A 19,209-nucleotide genomic window follows, 5' to 3' on the forward strand; every position below is an offset into this window, starting at 1 on the left:
CTATTCATTATACGTACATTTGAAGCCACAACGTTACGCACACTTTCTTCGTGGACTCGGACCATAGAAGAAGAAGGCATTATTAGTCAAACCGTCTAAAAAACATACAAATATTTCCATCTTAACGCCACTAAAAACCAAACCCCGCCACCAATTGCGCCATAACCAGAAATGTGGGACCACTTAATAGCACACTGTGATGACCGACCTCGTGCCATACAATATTATTATTGGGACATGTCCATTGTAAACCAAACTAGTCACATAATCATGACAAAGTATTCACAAATGTCCAAGTACCCCATTCAAACAGTTACATGTTGTAGAACTACTCTGTACAAATTACGAAGTTGACAAAAGGCAAAAGAGAAAATGTATTTTGCCTTGCTTCTGATTTCTTCCAAGTCTCTCTCATTGTACTGATTTTCAGTTTCGTACAAAACCCAGAAAGGGAAGCTAATATCATTCTAAATTCTCTAAAAAGTTTTGGCTTATGGCATCTTCATTTGCACTTTTTTGCTTCATTTTCTTTCTCTGGAGCTTCCCTGCTCTTGTCGTTTCATTGAATGAAGAAGGCTGGGCTCTTCTTTCCTTCAAGGGATCGTTGACAGCCTATACAAATGGCAGTTTCGAAAACTGGAACGTGTCTGACGAGACTCCGTGTTCGTGGCTCGGAGTGAAATGTAGGAGACAGAGAGTCGTCACTCTCTCGCTTCCAGACAAGTGGATCTCCGGGACTCTCTCCGCCGAAATCGGAAGACTCTCTGCGCTCCGCCACTTGCACCTCCAACGAAACAACCTCTCCGGGGAATTGCCTCCGGAGATAGGGAAGCTCGATAGCATCGTGAGCCTCGATCTTTCGCATAATTCCTTCAACGGTTCGATAAGTTCGTCTCTGGTGCAGTGTAAGAGACTGAAAGCGATTCTCCTCGCTAATAATTTCTTTTCCGGTCCTCTTCCAGGCGGTTTAGGAACTAGTTTTACCGATCTTCAAACGCTCAACCTTTCGTTCAACAGACTAAACGGGTCTATTCCTGGGGATCTGGGCAACTTGTCAACTCTAACATCAACCCTCGATCTCTCTCATAACCTTTTTAGCGGTCTTATACCATCGAACCTAGGAAATCTTCCTCAGACACTCTACATTAACCTTAGTTTCAACAATCTCAGTGGACCTATCCCAGAAATAGACACTCTTCTTGCTCTAGGACCACAAGCTTTTCAAGGCAACCCTTTTCTCTGTGGACCACCGTTGAAGAATCTTTGTGCTTCAAACAATTCTCAACCCCTGGAAACATTACCAACTACAAATACAGATAGTAACTCCAAATCCAACGATAGGACACATTACCATTTGGGCATTCTCATAGCTATAATTGTTGGTAGCTTAGCAGGAACCTTCATGATCGGATCACTTCTCTCGTATTCCTGCAAGAATATCAAGCAGAGAAAACTCATCAGCGGCTGTAATTTTGAAGAGCCATCGATTGTAAGGAAAGAAATGTTCTGCTTGGCGAACGATGGAATGGAGACACGTTCGGAAAATATGGAAGAGTACAAATTCGTGAGGCTGGACCAGAAAATCAACTTCAATGTTGACCAACTCTTAACAGCATCTGCTTTTCTGCTGGGAAAAAGTGGATTTGGCATCGTCTATAAAATTGTTCTCGAAAATGGTCTAACCCTGGCAGTGAGAAGGCTGGGCGATGGAGGTGGCTCTCAAAGGTACAGGGAATTCCAGAACGAAGTGGAAGCCATTGGAAAGATAAAGCATCCTAATATTTTGACTCTTAAAGCTTATTGTTGGTCTGCTGATGATAAGCTGCTGATTTACGATTACGTACCTAATGGTGACCTTGCCACTGCAATACACGGTACCTTTCACCCCCTATGTTTAAAATTCAATTGTCTCCGAGGTTTTTTGTTTTTCAATATTTCTAGTCCTCTCAAGTACCTTATGATGCTCAAATGACTAGTGTGTTATGCAGCTATGTGTCCTAACATAGCTTTGTGTACCTAAGTATGTTGGTTATCTATTTTTTTGTTGAACTGACTCTTGTTGTTGCTAACAATGCTGGGTAGGGAAACCTGGGGTGGTATTCTTCACGCCACTTTCTTGGCCTGTTCGTCTACAAATCATGAAAGGCATAGCAAGAGGCTTAGCTCACCTCCACGAAAGCAGTCTAAAAAAGTATGTCCATGGTAACTTAAAACCTACCAACATACTGCTTGGACACAACATGGAGCCCCAAATCTCTGACTTGGGACTTTGCCGTCTAGCTAACAAATCCGGAGAATCACCAGCATTCCACTCAGAGCAAACCACATCCGAAACGCCACCTCAGAGTCTTCTGTACGAACTCATCTCAATGACGAGTTCACCTGCACAGGCAATAGGTTTGCATTACAAAGCTCCCGAAGCCACGAGCCTCAAAAAGCCGTCCCAGAAATGGGATGTCTACTCATTTGGTGTGATTATCCTCGAGATGATTTCCGGGAAGTTGCCACTTATACAAGTAGGTTCTGCGGAAATAGACATTGTTAGATGGTTTTATCGAATCATTGAAGAAAGCAAGCCTTTTCTTGATGCCTTGGATCCATTCCTGACTCGTGATCTGGACATGCAAGATGAGATCATTGGTGCCCTGAAAATTGCTCTTTCATGCGTTCACAAAATTCCTGAAAAGAGGCCTTCAATGAAGTACATCTGTGTCCTTTTGGACAGACTGGCCTAATCAAATTATTTAGCAGTTAAAATCAGGCCATTGTTGTGGTCCATACTGATCTCCAAGTATGTTATATTGTACTGTCTCTCTCTCTCTCTCTTTAATGTTTTTTTTCAGTGAAAGTTTTATGGTAATCAACATGTAGTAAGTTTATTTTGTACAAATGGAAAATGTGTTGTGCTAAGACAACTTATGGTTAAATTTGTTTCTTACAACTAAAAAAGTTGGTCAAACTTAAATTACTTACTAATCAGTAAAACAAGCAACCACAGGTCGACTGTAAAAGGTTTCAAGGATGAGGCAGCGTCTATTTCCATCCAGTAGTTAAGAAAATCATTGTAAGGCCAATCTTTGCAACAATAACCTACAGAATTACAGATTCGAGCAACTACCCCCAACCAGTAATTTCTCTCTCAGTTCGAGTCATAAAAATAATATTCGCAACTGCAAGCAAAACTATAGAGCGAAGAACCCCGCAGCATTGCAACACAAAAGATCATTAAAACATCAAGCAGCAACAGTAATTGAAACTAAAACATAACAAGCAAAGCAACACAAAGTAGCGATGTTCGTGTCAGCATGGGACACATTTTAGCCCTCTAAGTTGATACCCTACAGATATTTGGAGGAGAGCAACAAACATTGAAGGAACTGGACAGATTACTCCCATCAACATACGTTTTGCACCATTATAGTTGCAAGCAAAGGCATAAATATCACTTCTATATTTAGGCTAAATAGATAGATATTCTAAGTCACTCTGCACTGAATTTAACAAATATGGCACACACCAAATCAGACAAATATTGATTGTTTTTAGTCTATCTGCACTAAATTAGTTTTAGTCCTCTTGATACAAGCTAGAAAAATTGGGATGGCTGTGCACATAGCCGAATATAAAACGATACCGTAGAGGCAACAATAATCTTATTATCCGTTCATGCATCGTGTAACTTATATGAATGCAACAAAAAATCTCTTGGCATCTAGCTTTGTATTTTTCTATGGCTCGGCCATTTTTCAATGATATACCAGTGTTTCTTTTTCTTCAGAGGACCACATTCAACACACTAGTTCAACAAGAGTGCCAATAAAAAAACCAGTAAGTATGTCAGATGTTTAGATTAAGAAGACTCCAAACTGGCAAATGAAACAACAAATAAGTAATTCTTTCAATTGGTTCATTCCTGACTGACAACCTTCTAATAAATAATGAGGAGTGACAATCAAAAACCAATATCAAGCATGTCATGCATTAGAATTCAGAAGACTGGTACCTCAAATGCCAATTGAAGGAATACACAAGTGATTCTTCGAACAGACTCTTTCATTTCAGATTGACAACCTTTAAACGAAACGTGAACTTAAAAGCCCTTCCGTGATAATAAAATAAAACTCCTGTATAAAACCTTCAAATTATACATTATTGTTTTCTGTATCAGTATAGTGGAAACCTTTGTAAACGACAGAGCAAGCAACACACTTAAAAACATCAAAAGTACAAATGGAAAAACAGTATGAAGATGAAAGCCAACAAATAAAAAAATAAAAAAAAATGTTTCATTATAGCTACTATCTTATAGCAGAAAACGCAATAACCGATATGAAAGATCAAAATTTATCACACCCTCCTTCCGAAGTCTCACTTTTCCAGGAAGCAGAATCATTGTGGCTGTGTGGTCCTGACCTGTTGCTTGAGACTGTCTGTATGCAACTGATCCAAAGCTTCAGATAACAACACCTCCGTTGCTTTAGTCACTGTTTGATACTGTGGATGGCATGAAGGCGGAGGAGGCTGAGATTTGTATATCTGAACACGAGCAAGGTCATCATCAAGCTCATTACTATCTTTGACAGGTTCTCTAAATGCATCGGCAACAGACTGAGGTTGGTGCAGCTTTTCGGAGAGACCCAATGCTTGTTGCTGACTTTCAGTATACGCCACATGCGATACCGGAGCTGCCACAATTGGTATCCCCGAATGGGTCGTGTTATAAGCTTGTTGGGTATTAGGCAAAGCATCAATCTGCGTTGGCTTGGTCTGAAGCACTTTTGGAGCCATGTAAGACATGTTCGTGTTTGCATGAAGCGGCACTTGACCGGAAGTCAAAGTTGGATTTTCGATAAAACCGGGATATCCAGGCAAACTATACATCTGCGACGGCGCAACTGGGTATAAGTACACAGGCTGAGGCTGATTATGCTGATATTGGTACTGCATCATCTGTTGCTGAGGCAGCTGTGTGTGATAGTAAGGATAGAACGACGACATTGGAACCAAGCCTGTAGGATTCTGGGACATATATGGTGACTCCACTTGAACGTATTGCACTTTCTGTTGCTGCATAACTGTATTATGCATCTGCATAGTGACATCAGACTCTCTATTCTCCAATTCAGGGCGGTTGGGAATCACCTTAGCATCCATTGAAGTAACAAAAATGGGATTGGCTGGGTCTTTATAAGCATCACTTTGCAGGTATGAAGCGGTTGCTGAAGCGCTATATTCACTGTTATTCAACAGAGCCAAATTAGGTGACAATCTTTCCACATAAAATGAATGTAAAGCCGCACTTGGTAGTACTAGACAAGTCAATAGATTGATTTCTTTCTCGTTTCGTTTTAAGTAAAACTGCTTAACTTCATTGAACTAGAATGTTTTGATGATCCCGAATATCATTCCGTTCAATATTTTAGCAACACAAAATGACCATGTATATTAGACAAGAAAAAATAAATGAAAAGCATCAACACATATCCAAATACCTTGTAATCGCATTGGAAGTATTCAATTTCACGATGCTATCTTGCAGCCCAATCCCAGTGTCGTCGGCGTTAGACTTAACCGGAGCCAAGTTGGTGAGCGAAGCAGACGATGAAGTCGAACCAAAGGACGAGGTAGTCTCCAACATCATTGACTCAGCCACAGATGTCGAACCGACGCCGTTTCCATTCCCAACCGAATCGTCTCCGCCTAAACCACCAACTGCCTCGCCTTCATACCCTTGACCCCCACAGTTCCTTCCTTTCTGCATAATTTTCGCGCCTTTTAGAGCGTCGTGAAACCACGCCTCCGTCTTCGGATGTTGCATCATAGACGCAGGCTGCGGCGGCGGCGGAACGCTCTTTTGCTCCTCTTCCTCCTTCGTCTCCGACGGCACCGGCGACCTCGCCGCCGCGAACACGAACAGCCTGATTCGCGGCTGATACGAAGATGAAGATGATGATGAGACGGAACGAGAACCTGAGCTCGAATCGAGACGCTGAAGCTCTTCCAGCAAGATCAGGAGATCTTCATCGGCGAGGACAGAGATGAGGGAGTCGAGATCGTGATTCGGGAGCTGGTATTTGAGCGCAAACGGCGTAGGAATCTTAAGGATAGAGCTGAGGTGCGAGACCAGCGACGAGAGGTTCGTAACGGACGCCGGGTTCAGGGAAACGATTCTGGTCTCGCCGCCGGCGTAGCAGAGGGACTTCGTTCGCGGGCGTGGGACGATGTGCCCGCCGTAGCTGCACATTACCCGGAGCTTTTGAGGTGTATCCATGGCGACTAGGGTTTGTGCAGGGACGGACAGGTAATCAGATATACGAGTTTGAAGGTTTTCGCATCCCGAGTTTCTTGAAAAGAGCATGAGAGAGGAAATCGCACATTTTAGTTTTGTTTATTATATAACCGCTCGGAGATCGACGAAGAAAGTGCCCTGATACTACTATATTTACACTGAGACCCAATACGTAAATACAATTGTATATTTTGGCCCTTTTTATTTTTTGTAACGAGGATTTCTCAGCAAAAATATCATTTGTATCCCTTAGCTTTTAGTTAAATGCTATATCTATACTATGTGTTTTCAAGTCTATCACAATCATCCTCTAAATTTCTTGCTAATTATTAAATATACCCTCAAATTTATAAATCACTCAAATATATCCCTTATTATAAATTTAAGATGACTTTTACCTGTAAGATACCAAAATGACAAAAAATAAACCCAGAATTATAATAAAATCAACTAAAATTATAAGAAAAGATAAAAAAAGTACTTTATAAAACTGGTGGATTAATTTAACAATAAAGATAGACTTGAAAACATAGGCTATAGCCTATACATATAGCATTCGACTAAAATCCAAGGATCGAAATACCGTTACCGTTACCGTTCCGAGCCTTCGAATTTACTGGTAACCCCCCGTACCGTAAAGGAATACCGGGGGAAGCGAGAAAAAAAAGGGAACCGGTACCGTTGAACTTACCGTTACCGTAGAAGAATACCGTCAAATACCGTATTTACCGAGGGGAATTCATAAAAGAAATATACAAAAAAACATACAAAGTACGTAGGATAAAATTCATAAAATTAAAAATAGTGTAGAATGTTTCAACACAATACGAAATTACAAACACAACAAAAAGTAAGTTTAATAACCAAAATGATAAAGTTCAACACAATCCACCAAATACTATTGTTCAACAAATTCAACATAGGAGGGATACAAATGACTACTCAAAGCGACCGTATGCAGCGGTCATACAGTAATCATACCAAGTCATATAATGAGCATATGCACTAAAGTACATGTTCAAGTGATAGTCGTACTCATACTGAGATGAACCAACAGACATGGAGTAGATGGGATAACCTGGAACTTGTTGCACCGTTTCGGGAGCGTAACTTGATGCATAGGAGTCCTGGTAGTTGTAACTGGAAGATCTGTCATCATAAGATGACTCTGTGCCTTGAGGACCAATTGATACCGATCCGAAGTTGTAGGACAAGTCATCAACGTCATTGCTAGACGTAAATGACATGGCATCATTCATACCTCCGCCCTGACATCCGCGCCCGTATCCTGAATCAAAAAAGGCAGGGTGATGAAGACGATCAAAATCTTCTTGCGATGGTGCGTATCCAAGTTGAGCACCGCCGACATCACCAAATGAGGTGCCTCCAGCAGTAAAGGAACCCCCAGACCGATAGGAACCTCCATCACCTCCCCCTGATCCACCGTCACCTGCACCTCCACCTGCTCCGCTTGATCTACGGCTTGAACCTCCGCCATCTGAATCCGAACTGTCTCCGGATCCGCGTTGAGGTTGGACGTCCTCGTTCAGCACTCGCTCCGGATCAACTCCATGCTCTCGAGCCGCTTCAGCTACTGCCGGATCCGGGTTCTGGTTGACGTCGTCCATGTGAACTTCGTCAATCCAGCGGAGCATTTCGTCGTCTCCCTCATTGTCATTCCCCGAGCGTTCGAAAGCTCGTTCGATGATATCCAAAGGATCCAGGGGGTTGAGGTTGTTGTCGTGAATCCGAGTTGCTTCACGAAGCTGCAACTTCATGTTGTACGAGCAGAAAACAAGCTTCTCGAGTCTGCTGTACGCTAGACGGTTCCTTTGTTTTGTGTGGACGAGGGCAAATGTACTCCAATTCCTCTCACAAACGGAGGCGGATGAAGTTTGTGACAAAATTCGAATGGCCAACGTCTGTAAAGTCGGGGTCCAATTTCCGTAAAGCTTCCACCACTCACCTGCAACCATGTGATATAAATCATATCATGTCATTTCTTACCATTCCATGACATAGTTAATGCATACAATTCATCTCACAAGCTTACTTGCACAAAGGGTGCCTCGTGCCGAAACAGCACTTCGTTGTGAGAAGTCCCCTCGAGCGTCTCGAAATGCGATTAACTGTAATTAGAAAATCAAATAAGACTCATATATTCATAATGTGATATAGCTTGTAACAATTTATAGTTTTATACCTCTCTCCCAAGAGTTGACCCATCAAGATCCGGATGCAAGAAGTCGAACACCCTTGTGACAGCGGCCATGTGGGTATTGTCCATGTGGATATCCGGGTTAAACAGCAACTTTGGATTTAGGAAAAAAGCTGCACTGTGTAGTGGATGTTCCATTTGAGTAATCCATCTGTGGTTCACGATGTCGACAACTCATTTCTTCCCACTCATCGCTTCCAACTTCTTTTTCATCTCGTGGAAGACGTAGTATAGTAATCCCATCGTGGGATGCACCTCAGTGTCCACTAATCGAAGAGTGGTGTACATCGGCTCGAATATGGCACACACTTCGTCCACCGAATGCCAGAATATGGGATTTAAACATGTCTCGGATATGGATGTACCTGTAGGAGTTGCACTCAATGTGGAATCATCCCACCATTGACTACTGAACATCGTCCTCAACGCAGCTCTCTTCTCTCGGAGACTTATGAGAGCTAGATAGTTCGTGGCAAATCTTGTTGCGCCGGGACGGATGATTTCACCTGGGGATGTCTCCCGTAACTTGGACAACACAGTGCCGTGGTTGTAGATGAACTTAGTCGCATCCCTCGCAGTTTTGATAGTTTGCTTAACACTATCTCTCTTCATAATATCTTCGAACATCAGATCTAGACAATGTGCGGCGCAAGGTGTCCAGTACACATGGTACTTGCGTTGTAATTTCAACCCGGCACTCCTGTAGTTCGAACCGTTGTCGGTCACAACTTGGACGACATTCTGTTTTCCGATTTCTTTGAGCGCTGACCTCAGTATTCCGTATATGTACTCCCCTGTTTTCGTATGCTTTGATGCATCAACGGACTTTAAGAACACCGTTGCACCAGCACAATAAACCATAATGTTTATGATGCTCAGTCTGGTCGGCCCCATTCAACCATCAGTGAGTATGGTGCAGCCGTATTTTACCCACCGCTTCTTTTGTTCGTCAAGGTAGTTCTCCGCGTCTGCAACCTCCATATCGATATATTGGTTATGAATTTCATACGGAGTTGGTATAGGAACGCCTGGACCTGCAATATGTCAATATACATCATGTTAACGTTTCAAGAACACATGCGATTCGACAATATGAAAATAAAATTACTTATCACGAATTGAGGATTACCCAGGTCTTGAGCGGACGCTATCATGTTTTTGAACTCATGCGAGGCGGCCTTACTCGCCGGCACATGTTGGTGAACAAAGAATTTTGTTATGTGTCTTCCGAGCCACGTTCTCTTCTTCGGATCCACGATCTCATCAATTTTTGTTTGCTTCGCACTCGCTGACTTATATAATGACGGAGCAGCTGGTGGAGATTTTGCTGTAGAACCACTGCCGGGCCCCGACATCATCCGAGCCTCTCATTCCGTCTGCGCCGCCTCTTGTCTTGACCTCTTCATAACTGCTCGTAATTGCGCTTCGTATGCTTCTTCGTTTGATTCTTCCCCGCCAACATTTTTAGTCAATGTCGTGCGAAGCGTAGATTCCAACGACTTTTTGTTCTTCTTTTTTACGACATTGCCTTGAAGTAAAGCTTGCATCTCTTCTCTCACTTCAGGATGGACTTTCTCACAGAATTTGACACTCCTCGTTGGGTCTACATGGGCTAGGTGGTTTTTCACTCTCGTGATGCCGCCACATCCCATAATGTGCTCGCAAAATATGCACTGGTGGCCGCTACTTTTTTCGGGAATAGGTGTGCAATACTTCCTAGCTGGGTCGGGGGTCGACATTCTTGCAACTTGTAATATACAAATGAACAAATAACATTTACACAATATCACTAACTAATTATCAACTTGTAATATACACAAACTGTAAAATGAAAAACAAGTCACAAAATGTCTTCATAAATCAATAAACAAGTTTACATAACCTCAATCATCACTAACTAATCACAAAATTACTAAATAATTCGGATTAATTACCAAAAAAATTATAAACATCACCACAAACTGTAAAATGAAAAACAAGTCACAAAATTTCTTCATAAATCAATAAACAAGTTTACATAACCTCAATCATCACTAACTAATCACAAAATTACTAAATAATTCGGATTAATTACCAAAAAAATTATAAACATCACCACAAACTGTAAAATGAAAAACAAGTCACAAAATTTCTTCATAAATCAATAAACAAGTTTACATAACCTTAATCATCACTAACTAATCACAAAATTACTAAATAATTCGGATTAATTACCAAAAAAAAATATAAACATCACCACAAACTCTAAAATTAAAAACAAGTCACAAAATTTCTTCATAAATCAATAAACAAGTTTACATAACCTTAATCATCACTAACTAATCACAAAATTACTAAATAATTCGGATTAATTACCAAAAAAATTATAAACATCACCACAAACTCTAAAATTAAAAACAATTCATAACAATTTCTTCATAAATCAATAAACAAGTTAACATAAGCTTAATCATCACTAACTAATCACAAAATTAATAAATAATTCGGATTAAATCATTAAATACAAAAAAATTACAAACATCAACACAAACTCTAAATAAAAACTACATTCATGCTCACTAACTAGTCATAACTATCAATTTATAGTTAATCTTCAAGAATCATCAACAAATTTCAAGATTTAAACTCAAAATCATAAAAAAAACTCAAAAAGGACGGGAACCTCACCGGGAAAGGCGGGAACCGGCGGGAAATAGGGAGAAATTGCTGTGCTGGCGTCGGGAAGAAGACGGTTTGGCGGGATCCGACCGGGATCTGGGAAAAATTGGGCTGAGCTGCGTCGGGAAGTGTTTGACCTAAAACCGAAGCAAATGATGATTTTCAAACGGGATCCGGCCTTTTATAGCCGGTTTTTTCTTTTTTTTTTTAACTGAACCGAACCGGGAAATGGGAACCGGGTTCCTACCTGGATCCCGGTCCGGTTCCCCCGGAACCACCGGAAAACTCCGGTTTTGGTGGTTCCGGTGCCGGAATTTTAATCCTTGCTAAAATCCAGAAAATATATATAATATATAGCCTTCTCTCTCACTTGCTCCGTCAAAAACTCAAAATGACATTGAAATTTGAGTATGACTTAATATATAAATAAAAAAATAAAAATAAAAATTCCCTTGAATATGACTAACCCTTGGCCTTAAGTTTAACCACCCTTGAAAAGACCAAATAAGGAAATGTGAGAACTTCGTTTCGTGGAACCCCTCACTGCCATTTGGAATTATTGTTTGACAATGTCGGTCTTCAATATGACTAAAACAACAGCCACGGTTTAATTCGTCCCCACTTCATCTTCCTTTTTTCCACAAAATCTAACCCAATATTGTCTCTCATTTTATTTTCTTTTTTCCGTTCCGCGTAGATTCCGTATATTCACCTTTGTGATTGAGCTCGAATTTCTCTTCTTCATCACAGCCCATAGAGCTCGAATTCTAGGTTTAGTGATTGAGGCTGTGCTTTGCTTTGCTGTTTGTGCGATTCGCTTGACGGTGCTGCAATGCCTTGGTGGAAACCGGGATCTCTTTTTCCTGTCAGACCTTTCGGTGGCGGCTTTAATCAGGTTCATATCTTTTTTTTTTCTTCTTCTTTTTTATAATAGTATTTTGGTCTGGCTTTTTACAGTGTTGTTTGGCCTTTTTTTTGGAGTGTTTGACTCGTTAAAGTGTAAATTGGTTTAAATAAGTAGATCGAGCTAGGCTTTTGATTAAGCTAAAAGTTCTGTGTCCTTGTTTAATGGCTCTCCAATTTACTTGATGCGTTGGTTGTGGTTTGCTTTTTGGGTCTAGTCTTATCGTTGTGGAAGTTATGTGTTAGGACTTGGAACGGATAATTTATTTTTATTTTGGCGTGTCAAATGACCTAACTTTGACAACCCTCTCTTGCCAAAGAAGTTGGAGATTTGTCTCCTTTCTATAAAAATTAAGTTGGTGAAATGAAAAGTATCATTCAAGTAAAATATTAAACAAATCTACTTTTTTTATTTTGTTTTTTGTTCTTCTAACTCCCAGAGCGATTTATTTGCCACTATTCCCTATATTTACTCTGACCTATGCTATTTCAGCTCTTCCGATTTCTTTGCTTTCACGTTTGACAATGCTTGCCACAAAACTGTTAAAAAAAAAAAATTGAATTTATGTCAGGATCTATAACATTGGAATTCTTTGCCACAATGGTTTACTTTTTCTTTCTAAAATATAATTCAGCTTTTTGTGCAATTTTTCAAACTACCGGTTAGTGCTATCTTCAGGTATAATTCTTCATTGATGAGATGTATTGAATATCGAGATCAAAGTCATTCCTTAGTTTCTTCCTTTCTTTTTTCTTTCTGTTTTCATCAGTTTTGTTTGTGAATTGTTTCAAACTAATGATCAGTTTGGTTCTTCATTGATGAGATATTCTGAATACCGAGATCAAAGTCATTCCTGTTTTTTTTCCCTGTTTTCATCTCAATATTGAGATATCTTATTTTTAGAAGGTCATCGAACATTTCGAGATGCAGGATAGTTTGTTTTCGAAAAGAAATCTTCCTCCGATGACATAGACACCCTTTTACATAGTGGGTAAGTTTGTAGGCTTTGTAGCTTGCAAAACTATATGCCCACTCACCGAGTAATTTTTCCTTCCCTTGTGTACTATCTTAGAAGAGAGGACTCAATTCCTGAAGATATCTTTTGGGGTTGTATAGGGTGTGTTGGGCAGGAGAGAGGACTCGCCTACAGTCCTCAATGGTTCTGTCTCACGCATTGACCTCCCACTGATAGAACACAAGGACGAGGAGGTATTTTTGTTTTTTCTGTTTCTAGATGATATTAGTTAGAAGGAGTGAGGTAGGATTTTAGTTTGTAGAAATTTCAGTACTGATTCTCGATTTTCTAGATATTATCCTTAAATCGTGTGCCAGGAAATTTCCCAATACGGGGAAACTTTTTGTGTCCATGAAATAAGCATCAGGATTTGAGGATTTCTTTTTGGATTATGGAATTATATTGGATTGGACTACTATAATTTTCCACTGCAACATTTTTTCAAGGCTGTATTTCGCGGTAAAATCTAGAAGGTATTTGTGTGGTGGTGAATATAGAGTTGAGGGGTGTTTCGTTTTGGGGTGGAGAAGAGATAAATGAAGAGAATGTTGAAGAAAATGGTATCTTGGGTTTGATCCTCCCAAAATACGAAAGATAACTCAATAAATATGAAGGGAAGGGTTTTTACCTGATCATCTCAAAATCAAAATCATAAAACAAAATAATCTCGGTGCAAAACCCCAGGTGCAGTATCAGTCATAGACTGAATCAAATTAGATTAAACATATTATAAATAAGCGGCAAATAAACACTCAAGTAGAAAATGAAATAATAGAAAATATTACTTACGGCAGTAAACTTGGAAATTTGGAATAAAAATTGGCTAGCGATATTGGTTTTAGCAAATTATAAAACTCCGAGGTAAATTGAGCAACTGAAACCCAATCAAGTGGTTCGGCTATTTCCACTTTATATTAAATAATAAATATGATTGTTAGGTATGTGATGCGGAAGTCTAAACTATCTTTTGTTTGTCATAAAATATCTTAAGACTGGGCTTGTGTGTGTGCAGTCTTTGTGGAAGCAATTATTTATGTTTTTATTTCCTTCAGCCGAGACTCATTTCACATAATAGTTTAGCCTATAATAAAGGAACACCGTTGGTTTTTCGTGTGGTGTGTAGCAGCAGAACGCGATGCCAGAAGTTCAGCTCGGTTCGCACACAATTCGATCTCATGGAATGGCAGTTGCAAAGACACACATGCACGATTGGCTGATACTCTTGCTTCTCGTGGGGCTCGAGATTATGCTTTTTATCATCCATCCATTTTATCGTTTCGTTAGCAAAGACATGATGACTGATCTCAGATACCCTTTGAAAAGTAACACGGTGCCCGTTTGGTCTGTTCCCGTAAGTCCATCTCTGCTATCGGTTTCTTATTTTTTTACCTGGCTCGCATTTCATAATGATCTTACTATTTTGAAACTAACTTTCCATCTGTGTCCATGGTGGATTAGATATATGCTATTCTCTTGCCAATATTGGTTTTCATTTTCATCTATTACCGTAGGAGAGACGTATATGATCTACATCACGCCATACTAGGTAATGCAGTTTATTGTTAAACATGCGTATCAACGAAGTCTTACTCAAAAAAGAATAAAAATTGAGTTTTTTTTTCTTTTCCCAATGCAGGTTTGTTCTTTTCTGTATTGGTGACGGGGGTTCTTACTGACTCTATAAAAAATGCAGTCGGTCGGCCTCGGCCTGACTTTTTCTGGCGGTGCTTTCCTGATGGAAAAGACGTAGTCCCTGAAACTCATTCATTCGATACATATAAGTAGAACAAGATAGTATGTTATTCTTTTTACCATTACATGCCATTGACTGGTTAAAACATAATTGCTTCACAGATTTACGATGCATTGGGAGATGTTATATGCAGTGGTAACAAGAATGTTATAAAGGAAGGTCATAAGAGTTTTCCAAGTGGGCATACTTCATGTAAGTAATGCTGGCTGTTTTTATTTTATTTTTATTTATTTTTACTTTTTTTTTTCAAGTGAAAGAAGCTCGTCCAATGGGAAACGTGCAGGGTCTTTTGCTGGATTGGGCTTTCTATCTCTTTATCTGTCGGGGAAAATACAAGTGTTCGATCGCAAAGGACACGTTGCGAAACTGTGTGTTACTTTTCTTCCTTTGCTTATGGCGTCTCTTGTGGGTATTTCGAGAGTGGATGATTACTGGCATCATTGGCAGGACGTGTTTGCCGGGGGTATTTTAGGTATATTCTATGATGATACATTCTAGACTAGGAAAACATCATTTTACTTGAATAAAAAACAGAAAATTATATTCCTTTTTGCAGGGCTTACAGTGTCGACGTTCTGCTACTTACAGTTCTTTCCACCTCCATATCATGACGAAGGTAAGCTATACGTCCTTCGGTAATTTAATACATTGGCTGTGAAGTGGAAATTACAAGATAGAAACTTGCTCTAAAATTCCATACCTCATTCTTTATTCTGTTAACCAACTTGGTTTTGGCACAACTTCATTAAACAACTTCAAATGATCGAATGTATAACGAACTCATTCTCATCATTCTTCACAATTTCCAAACCATTCTTATTTTAAAAGCACTCAATATTTTCCGTCTTATTTTCAAATACCACTGCTACAAACCCTTCTTGATATCCATCCAATCCTGGGCTACATTTGTTCAAATTTGTGTCTGAGTTGAGAGCCATTTAAACTATCCGTCAAAATAAATAAATATATAAACTGCTGTGTAGGTTGGGGTCCGTATGCTTATTTCCGGGTATTGGAAGAGTCGCGAGCTGGCAATCAAGCGACCAATATGGTGAACATGCACGGAAATACAGAGGCCGAGACTCGAGAAGAGGATAGAGATAGCAACGATGGCTTCATGGGCCTGCATTTGGCTGACACTCCCACAGCCTTGACTTTGGAAGAGCTTGAAGCCGGGAGGAGATGAAATCCGCTTATAGTTTGGGTACTTTGTTTTCAATTTTTTTTTTTTTTTTGAAAGGTAGATTATTGTGCTCTGATGATTTTCTTGTTATTTTCTGTAACTTGTTTGTCTATTGTTGGCAGTTAGTTTTTACTAAACAGTAAGTTGATTGATTTCAGAGGTATTCCACAGTGGTGGGTGCTGCGTTTTTGTTCATGATCTGTCTATAGCTGAACGCTTTTGTTTGTAATTTAAGAAGCTTTATTTTAGTGGATAATTAGACGAATTTAGCCATCTGAAAAACAATTCATCAGCTTTCTTTCTATTGTAAAATTGCTTATTTTGAAAAGCACATTAGGAAAAGCGGTCATTGTCTCCATTTTCTCCCTCTCTATGCTTTCTTTGTTTCAATTCGTTCCGCTCTCTCACTCGGATGAGATCTATCAAGAACAATGTTCAAAATATCGGGATATATCGGTGATATATCGCCGATATATAGTTTTTTCAAGAGTCTCGGTAAAATATCCGTTGTAATCGTTATCGTTTTATAAATATCGTTAAAATATCGATGATATATCGATAAAATACCTATATTTGTTAGTAGTTAAAAAATCCAAAATATCGACAAAATATCGTCCAAATTTAAAATTATCGTTTTATTTGTTTTTTTCTTTATTTTATTTATTTATTTATTATTTCTTATTATTTATATCTTTTACTTATTAATTTTATTTAGTATAATGATATTATCAATATTTCCTTATTTATATTTTATAATACATATAAATAAGTATGGCAAATAACGTATTATACATATATATATATATATATATATATATATATATATAATATCTATACTAATAGACTAAATAATTAAAAATATAATACTATTCCTTTTTATTATTTTAAAGAATATTTATAATGTAGTAGAAAAATATAAAAAAAAAATTGAAAAATATTATTTTATTATATTTTTTAATATTGAGAAAGTAATGTAAATATTAATAACGAATATCTATAAGGAAAAAGTTATAGGTATATTTTAAATTTGATTGTTTTATTAGAAATTTAAAAATATAAATAGTGGTACATATTTTGTTATAAGATTTTTGTCGATATATCCGTCGATAATCGATATATCATCGATATATTATCGATATAATCGGTAGTCGGTATTAAAATTGTTATAGAATATTCGTCGATATATCCGTCGATACTCGATATATCCGTAAAATCAGAGCCTCAGTATGAGTATCGGTATTGATATTTTAAACATTGATCAAGAATTAGGCTAGCGGGTGAGAGAGGAAGGAAAAAAATATCCCGACTGACACTACTACAAATAAGCCTTTCTGGTGCGGAGGGGCATTAGGTGCGACAAGTCGCACCTAATTGGGCATCAGGTGCGACTTGTCGCACCCAAAGGGCTCCAGAAAAGAAAAAAATTTCGCTGATTTTAAGTGGTATTGGGTGCGACTTGTCGCACCCAATAGTTTTGAAAACTTTCAGGTGCGACTTGTCGCACCTGAAAGTCTAAAAAAAATTCGGCGCTCAACTTCTCCTTTTTCATTTGTCTGACGTGGAATTAATGTTTAGGTTTGTTTTTTTTTTTTACTATCAGGTGCGACTAGTCGCACCTATTACTTTTTTTAGGTGCGACTAGTCGCACCTATTTGAGTATCAGGTGCGACTTGTCGCACCTGATTACTAGGGTTAGTTTATAAAACACAATTTCCTGGTTCGTCTTCTTCATTTCTTCACAGCCGAAATCTCTCCCTCCCTCCCTCCGTGAGCCACCACCGCGAGCCACCACCATCTCCCTCGCTCTCTCTTTTCCGAGCCACCACCGCGAGCCACCACCATCTCCTCCGTCTCTCTTCTCCGAACCACCACGTACCGGTCTTCTCCGACGTCCAAGTCCGCGCGCCGCTCCACCTCAGACCGGTCTTCTCCTCCTCCGTCGGACCTTTCCTCCGCAGCCGCTCCTCCGCGCCGGTCCTCTCCTCCGTGCCGATCCTCCGCAGCCGTGCCCTGTGAAGCTCCGCCGCCACCTCACCACCACCATCTTTACTTTTTTTTTTGTTTCTCCGACCACAATCTCTCCGTCACCACCACCTCCGACCACCATCCCTCCGCCACAACCACCTCCGACCACTATCTTCTCAGCCTCGAGCTCGACAACCCCGCCTCGGTATGTTTTTTATTTTATTTTATTTTTGTAAATTATGGCCATGATTTCCGACCACCATAGCTCCGCCAAATCACTCTATTTCTCTGTTTCTCAGTCTCATCTCCTGCCCGCCTCCGAGCTCGAAAGCTCCGCCTTATCCAACGCCTCGCCCTGACCTTTAGTCGTGCCTCGCCAGCCCCGGCCATCATCTCGCAGCCCCGTCCTCTCCGCATCGCCTCAGCCTGGTCGAGCGCCGCGTCGCCTCCGCGTTGCCGCGCCTTGTACCTCGCAGCCCCGTCGGTGAAGGTTAGTGGTTATTTATGTTAATTAAATTAATTGATTAGTTATAGTAATTAGTTAGTTAAGTTCATAAATTAGGTAAATAAATTTGTTAAGTTATTATTTATGTAATTAATTCACATGTTTATAAAAATGCTAATTAGTTATTACATTTTAATAATTATGTTAATATGTTAGGTTAATAAGTAGTTAATTTAATTAACTTGTTGATTAATTTGTTAATTTAATGAATGAAGTATATTTGTGTTTAATAAGTACATGTATTAATTAATGTAATTATAATTGTTAATATATATAGTGTTTATAATTAGTTTAGTTAACTAATTAATTTGTAGTGGAAATCAAATTGGTTAATAAGTTGTTAGTTTAGTTAACTAATTAATTTGTAGTTTAATTGTTAACAATTTGTACTTAATAATGAAATTGGTTATGTAACTAATTTTAAATTTTAAATGTTAGTTTAATTAAGATTGAAATTGGTTAATTGTTTAAACTATTTTATTAGATTAGTTGTTTATGATATTGTAATTAATTAATTACTGAGTGATTGTTTTATAGATATTGATAAAATGTTGTGACCGAGCCACATGGGCTCGGTTTAGGACTTAGTTAATTAATATGATAGTTTCTGGATGGACTTAGTTAATTAATATGATAATGAAACGCCAGGTTCTGCGGAGTTTCAGCGTGATCGTCCTAGCGGTAGCGGCAGTGGCCGAGGAGGGAGCAGCAGTGGCCGC

The 19,209-nt window shown here is 39.2% G+C and overlaps 4 protein-coding genes across 10 annotated transcripts; 2 read left to right on the forward strand and 2 right to left on the reverse strand.

The window, feature by feature from the left end:
- Positions 1 to 148: 148 nt before the first annotated feature.
- LOC149406687 (receptor protein kinase-like protein ZAR1) lies at positions 149 to 2,806 on the forward strand. Its single transcript, XM_089608196.1, has 2 exons — positions 149 to 1,874; positions 2,083 to 2,806. The coding sequence occupies exons 1-2, from the start codon at positions 494 to 496 to the stop codon at positions 2,733 to 2,735; spliced, it is 2,034 nt and encodes a 677-aa protein (XP_089464322.1). The 5' UTR covers positions 149 to 493; the 3' UTR covers positions 2,736 to 2,806.
- A 1,302-nt stretch (positions 2,807 to 4,108) lies between these two features.
- On the reverse strand, positions 4,109 to 6,380 carry LOC149406688 (Octicosapeptide/Phox/Bem1p family protein). Its single transcript, XM_089608204.1, has 2 exons — positions 5,493 to 6,380; positions 4,109 to 5,236 (listed from the first exon to the last, which is right to left on the reverse strand). The coding sequence occupies exons 1-2, from the start codon at positions 6,356 to 6,358 to the stop codon at positions 4,390 to 4,392; spliced, it is 1,713 nt and encodes a 570-aa protein (XP_089464330.1). The 5' UTR covers positions 6,359 to 6,380; the 3' UTR covers positions 4,109 to 4,389.
- Positions 6,381 to 8,681: 2,301 nt separating this feature from the next.
- Positions 8,682 to 9,368, reverse strand: LOC149406689 (uncharacterized). Its single transcript, XM_089617366.1, has one exon. It carries the CDS (start codon positions 9,366 to 9,368, stop codon positions 8,682 to 8,684), a length of 687 nt encoding a protein of 228 aa, XP_089473492.1.
- Positions 9,369 to 11,666: 2,298 nt separating this feature from the next.
- Positions 11,667 to 16,362, forward strand: LOC149406690 (putative lipid phosphate phosphatase 3, chloroplastic). Of its 7 annotated transcripts, none has more exons than XM_089608221.1 (9): positions 11,667 to 12,060; positions 13,186 to 13,278; positions 14,208 to 14,435; positions 14,543 to 14,630; positions 14,721 to 14,830; positions 14,939 to 15,029; positions 15,121 to 15,309; positions 15,394 to 15,453; positions 15,821 to 16,362. In XM_089608221.1, exons 1-9 carry the CDS (start codon positions 11,998 to 12,000, stop codon positions 16,021 to 16,023), a joined length of 1,125 nt encoding a protein of 374 aa, XP_089464347.1. In that variant the 5' UTR covers positions 11,667 to 11,997; the 3' UTR covers positions 16,024 to 16,362. The 7 variants fall into 7 exon arrangements, with proteins under 7 accessions (XP_089464347.1, XP_089464353.1, XP_089464356.1 ...); XM_089608227.1 differs by having other exon boundaries at positions 14,211 to 14,435; XM_089608242.1 differs by lacking the exon at positions 11,667 to 12,060 and adding an exon at positions 13,042 to 13,060.
- The last annotated feature ends 2,847 nt before the right edge of the window (positions 16,363 to 19,209 follow it).

The sequence above is a fragment of the Urtica dioica genome, chromosome 1 (assembly GCF_054948205.1).
Source record: "Urtica dioica subsp. dioica isolate 48M chromosome 1, U.dioica_male_clone48M_v1_H2, whole genome shotgun sequence".
Taxonomy (NCBI): Eukaryota; Viridiplantae; Streptophyta; class Magnoliopsida; order Rosales; family Urticaceae; genus Urtica; species Urtica dioica.